The sequence below is a fragment of the Cucurbita maxima genome, unplaced genomic scaffold (assembly GCF_002738345.1).
Source record: "Cucurbita maxima cultivar Rimu unplaced genomic scaffold, Cmax_1.0 Cma_Scf00036, whole genome shotgun sequence".
Lineage (NCBI taxonomy): Eukaryota > Viridiplantae > Streptophyta > Magnoliopsida > Cucurbitales > Cucurbitaceae > Cucurbita > Cucurbita maxima.
In genome coordinates, this window is record NW_019272052.1 from 2,127,662 (window position 1) to 2,133,661 (window position 6,000).

General features: G+C 33.6%; 1 protein-coding gene across 4 annotated transcripts; it reads left to right on the plus strand.

Moving 5' to 3' along the window:
• The first annotated feature begins 441 nt into the window (after positions 1-441).
• LOC111468441 (ubiquitin recognition factor in ER-associated degradation protein 1-like) lies at positions 442-5,994 on the plus strand. Of its 4 annotated transcripts, XM_023113670.1 has the most exons (11): positions 442-540; positions 1,106-1,183; positions 1,895-1,972; positions 2,412-2,436; positions 2,553-2,585; positions 2,683-2,804; positions 2,912-3,042; positions 3,586-3,800; positions 3,965-4,242; positions 4,764-4,837; positions 5,804-5,994. In XM_023113670.1, exons 2-11 carry the CDS (start codon positions 1,181-1,183, stop codon positions 5,820-5,822), a joined length of 978 nt encoding a protein of 325 aa, XP_022969438.1. In that variant the 5' UTR covers positions 442-540; positions 1,106-1,180; the 3' UTR covers positions 5,823-5,994. The 4 variants fall into 4 exon arrangements, with proteins under 4 accessions (XP_022969438.1, XP_022969437.1, XP_022969439.1 ...); XM_023113669.1 differs by lacking the exon at positions 5,804-5,994 and having other exon boundaries at positions 4,764-4,985; XM_023113671.1 differs by lacking the exon at positions 5,804-5,994 and having other exon boundaries at positions 3,968-4,242; positions 4,764-4,985.
• Positions 5,995-6,000: the final 6 nt, after the last annotated feature.

The following is a 6,000-nucleotide window of genomic DNA, read 5'->3' on the forward strand; positions in this document are numbered from 1 at the left end:
TTAAGAAAAAATATAATATATACACTCACGACATTATACATTATACATAATTGTTATATAATTTATAATACAAAAAATTCGTAATAAAATTGAATGAAAAAGACAATGAAATAATGAAATAATATTTGAGTTTAGTATTATATTAAAGATAAGAATTATAACGTGAGGTATAGCGTTATTTTTTAATTAAAAATAAAAATTTATATTATTTTAAACAAAATATAGACCATCACAAATAAATTTTTGATAGATTTTTTTTATCTTTATTAATAATCTTTTATTTAATTTCTATTTTCCAATTAAATTTTGATAATGATTTTATTTTTTATCTTTATTAATAATTTTGATTTAATTTTCCTGATATTATTTGGAGTCAGGCCCAGGCCCAAACTGTTATATATATGTCGTGATTTTTACGAAATCGATTTCTTTGTACGGGTATTCAAATCGACGCTCACAAGTGAAACCGATCAACTATCTTCTCCGCATCGTTCTTCCTCCAGCCATCGATCATTCATCGGCGACTCGTTCTCGTCTTCGGTACGACTACATTCGCATTCTAGCTTGTGTTTTTTCGATTTTAATTCTATTTTGGTTGATCGTCTCGTGATGATGCTCTGGTTGTTTGCTTGCTGAGAAAGCTGAGTGTCTTGAACTTTGAAGTTTCATTATCTTTGCGTTTTTATCCTTCGAATATGCGCATTCGTTTATGAGTAAGCTTATTTTCTGTTATGTTGATCGGAAGTTGTTGGTTATGCGGAAGAAAGATAAACATAGCAACTTATGGAGTACTCAGTCTGATGTTTGGTTTATTATTGATTGATTATCGTTGGTGCTAGTTCTGATTTTTTTTTTCTTCATATTACAGTTTAGTCTTATTGTTTGCCTTGGTTTTAATGTTTGATATTGAGGCGGAATGAAACTGAGGATGCTTTTTTTCTTTCTTTCTTTTTCCTGCTGTTTTGACATGAATCAGTTTGATGCTCCTGGCGTCCTTAGTCACGCTGTTTAAGTTGTACTGTGCATTAGCTATTTTTAATTGATTTTGAGGTTTATGATACTGTATTTCTCAAACATTCGGTTTTCCTGCGTTTACAACATGCAGAAGTTCTTCACTGCTCGATTGAGAGCCTTTACGAGGTTGATTATCCGTCGAGGAACTCTACACAGGCTCTACAAAATGGTATGCATGCTTTTTTCAGCTCGTTAAGATGAGAACCTCTGATGTTTTGTGAAACTGCTCTGGATTCTACGTTACTTGCGTGATTAGAAAATGAAGAAAAGTTACATAGAATGTGTTTTAGACGTTTATGATGCGGAATTGAATTTCATTGACCTACAGAAGGATCTCTTTTCCCTCAATTTAATAAATTATTGTTGCTTTTTGATACACACGTTACTGTTTTATGTTAGTCCTGACCTGGAGACACCGTGCTTCTTCTGGCTATGGAACACTAAACTTGTTATAGAAATATTTGCTGAGGATTTATCCTAGTGTGGCATATTTATTTCTGCTGCCTAAACCCTTCTAACTTATATGATATATGTTAGCATGATCAGAGCACTCCTTTTTTTGAAGGAACAAAAATATTTTGATACATCTCACTTGCTAGAAGCAGTGTGCCACTTATATGATATATGATAGCTAGATTTAAGATCATAATGTTTTGAATGTTTCCAATCAATCCAAACCTTGAGGAAGGATTTGAATTGTGTTGAAGTTTACTCTAGCCATGTCCATGTTACAATTTCTGCTATACACTGGCCTCCAATTCCCTGTTTTAGGAGGGTTCTTATTGTGAAGAATTGTTTACATTTTCTGAAAAAAAAAAAGAGATTGGTTAGCTTTTGCAACCATTACAACTCATGTATCTCTATGTTTCTGCGTCTGCAGTATTTTGATGGGTATGGATATCGTGGAACCTCATTTGAGCAAAGATATCAATGCTTCTCTGCATCATTTATTGATAAGGTTTGATTATCTTCTACTTCTATTTACCATTTTTAGAAACGTGCTCAATTGTTGTTTAGTGTTTGGGGTATTCCTTGGCCTCATTGCATTTTCATTCTTTTGCATACATATTAAGGGCCTTCTTCTTCATGATAGCCGATTAAATGTAGGCAGCAGGTGCAATTTGGTCATGTATTTGTTTGAAGTTTGTGCTTGGAACAAGCATTGGTCATGCATTATTGTTTTTTATAAGCATGGAGTTTCATGTAATATCAAGCAAAGCTACTGCTGCGCATGTTTCCAATTTCTAGGCATATACAGTAGAAAGTAAATATATATTGGAATGTTCTCTTCATCATAAAGAACTTTAGAGTATCTATAATTGCAAGTATATAAGTGAATTATTTCTTATTCCCAAAATAGATAGCTTCTTCTAATCCCAGTTAATCTTTTCCTGCAGCCACACGTTGAAACTGGAGACAGAAGTAAGCTGTTCTATCTTTACCCTTTTTATGGTTTAGGTTTCATTTCCTTTCTTAACGTTTTTCTTTATTTCCTTTTCTTAAGTTTCTAATGTTGTTTATTTTAATTATTTTTTCAGTCATAATGCCTCCATCAGCCCTTGATCGACTTGGTTTGTTGCCATATTCTTAGAAGTCATTTTTGTTCTCCTATTTTTTCTGTTGTGTTTTTCATCATTGGTGACTGATTTTAAATACAACCCCCTGCAGCATCTTTACAAATTGATTATCCAATGTTATTTGAGTTTCGAAATGATGCTGTTGAGCGAGTCTCTCATTGTGGGGTTTTGGAGTTTGTTGCAGAAGAAGGCATGATTTACATGCCTTATTGGGTAGGGTTCCCTATTTCTCTTATGTGATGTGTCCCAGGTGTTATTGACTCTTTCTTATATCCTGTCGTATAACTTTTCCACTTCTGTTCTAATTGTTTCCCCTTCAGATGATGGAGAACATGCTTTTGCAAGAAGGAGACTTGGTGCATGTGAAGAATGTCACTCTTCCAAAGGGAACTTATGTTAAATTACAACCTCACACAAAGGACTTTCTGGATATCTCCAATCCAAAAGCAATGTAAGATATTTGTTCAAGTTTTAGTTTGTGAAACATGTGTCTAGTCTTCTACTTTCTTGTATTTCTAGCTTGTGTCACAGAAAGGAGTTCATTCTAAAGTTGAAATCCTCAGCCATTTTCTTATTAATTTTTAGATGAGCTCTTTAACCTCTAATAAACTAGCCACTATACAACCTATAGTATAACCTTAAGCCTGATAAGTGCACAAAACGCTCGAACATCAAATAACCAACCATGGGTTGATGTTGACCCAATGGTAAAACTAGGCAGCTCTAATCGAATGTTTTTGAAGCTATGGGTTCAAAGCTCAGTAGTCACTTAGAATGTCGAGTATAACGAGCAAGTTTTTTGACATCTAGGATTAAACTATTTATCCTTAAGATAAGTTAAAGGTATAGGCCAGCTATTCCAAATCTCTCTCTCTCTCTCTCCCCTTTTCTTCTTGTCATTGTCTTTCAAAGATCACATGTGATTTCACTATCTCTAATGGTTGGTGTGATGAAGTTCGTTTCACACAGCAGTTTATTTATTTATGTCATACAGCTTAGAGACAACACTTAGGAATTTCTCCTGCCTCACCACCGGTGACAGTATTATGGTGGCATATAACAACAAGAAATATTACATTGACATAGTCGAAACAAGGCCATCCAATGCAATAAGTATCATTGAGACAGATTGTGAGGTCGATTTTGCACCTCCCCTGGATTACAAGGAACCGGAGAAGCCTGTTGCACCAACCAAGGGGAAGGAGCAAGGTACACAGCTTCTACTCTTTTTTTCCAATTCTTACTGCAAATTTGGTTTTCTATTTTACTTTTGAAATAGATGTTTTGTCTAAATCAGTTTCTTTGCTTGAGGAATTGAAAATCAGAAGGCCACCGTTTACTGGTTCTAGATTATATGTAATGAACTCTCTTGTCAGTTGCAGAGGCGATAGAACCAGAAGCTGAACCCAAATTTGTCGCTTTCACGGGAACAGGAAGACGTTTGGATGGTAAATCTTCAAACTACCAGCCTCAGCCAATTTCATCGGCGGCAAGACCATCTGATGTGAAGCAATCGGGCGGTAGTAGCAGCAGCAGATATGGCCATTCACAACAGTCTGCTGGGTCTAGCTCAGTGAACGGAACTCGTCGGTCTCATGGAAAGTTGGTGTTTGGACAAAATGCTCATCGAAATCCTAAAGAAAGTCCAAAGGTACCCCCACTTTACACAAATGATCCTCTAATTTTAAGTCAATTTATAAGTTTAATCTTAATTTTGAGGTTGGTGTCTATTTTATCCCTGATTTTTATTCTAATACATATATAAACTTTTTAAATGACTAATTTACTTATGTCTATCAATTTTCAATTTTGTGCGTTGAACTTTAAAAATGTTTTATTGGTTCTTTATTTTGTGTTTTAATATGTTATGATATATTCAACTTTTTTTTAAAAAAAATGAATTAATCTATTCGATATGAATTTGAATTTTATGTCTAATTGAACCTAAAACTTTAGAATTGTACCTACTAGACTAAAAAATAATGATTTGGTTATAATAATTGTACCTACTTTAAAAGTTTAATAACTAAAAATGTGATTTAACCTTCAAATTATTGCATTTGCCGGTTAATTCATAAACTTAATTTGTAGTTTTAACCTTTCTTTTGCCACTTAATTTATTTCCTGATAATCAGCCTTTTATTATTATTATTATTATTTGTGATTTTGTAGGAGGCCTCGAAAGAGAGTAAACAAGAGCAGCCTGGAAAGGAAGAGCCCAAATTTCAGGCCTTCTCTGGAAAAAGGTACTCGCTGAGAGGTTGATTTGATTGTCTAATATCCATGCCTATAAATATATTTAATTTAGCTCTAAGTTGTTGGAATACACATTTACGCGGCCGTTTCATAGCCAACAGAAGCTCCTAATGTAGTTAAAAGTCGTGCCTCAGTTATGCCCATAGCTTTATGACCAAATATTTGATCTCCTTCTCCACTACAATCTAATCTTGTCTGCGTCCATTGTATTTGAGAAGGAAACCAAAACCAATAAATAAAATACAAAACTACATCACAATTAAAGTCATAACAAAAAAGAAAAGAGAATAAAAGAATTTAATAAGAATGGAAGACACACTTAGGAGAGAATGGCCTTGAGTGCCTCTTTCACAGTCGGGTACTTGAATGTAAAACCCAGTTCCTTGGCTCTCGTAGGAACCACCCGTTGACCCTCCAAAACCTGTAGCAAAGGCCAGCTCAACTTAAAATAGGAGTTTGGCTAACATTATTTTGGCCTCTATACACATTCAATTCCATCTTAGATCTTTACTTCTTGCAATTAATCTTAAATTCAGTCCTTCCAATTAATTTTTATGAAAATTAATAATAATTTAAATAACAGAAAAGATACTATGGGAGTACATTTCTAAAATTTATAGAACAGGATGCTACAAGAGGCTTTTTTATTTTAAAAAAATCAATCATAAACTATTTTTTAAGGTATATTGACAAAAAAAAAAAAATAAAAAAAAGGTAATTTTACTTTGGATTTTTTTTATAGTTTTAAGTTATAGCACAAGTTTAGTACATAAATTTTTAAAATGATTTAGTAGGCCTTTGGGTTCTTGAAAGTATTTAACTCATTTATTTTCATTATTAATTGTGTGTTTAATAATTAGGCTTATTAATTATTGTTTTCAAAATTTATGAATTTGTTATGCACACAAGAGGGGCGTGTGCTTTGTTCTGACATTTTGTAAACCTTGTCGTCTCAGATACAAACTTTCTAAATGAAGAAAATAAACAATTTGAAAGCTTAGAGAGGCATAAAAAGGGAGATTTGTATTAATGAAAGAAGGTAGTAGGGATATTATTAGTAATCTCACCACAGAAGCTCCTTCCCCAAGGACGGCTTTGAGAGCAAAGTCAGGTACAGGAAGCCATGAAGGTCTGCCCATCGCAGCTCCCAATC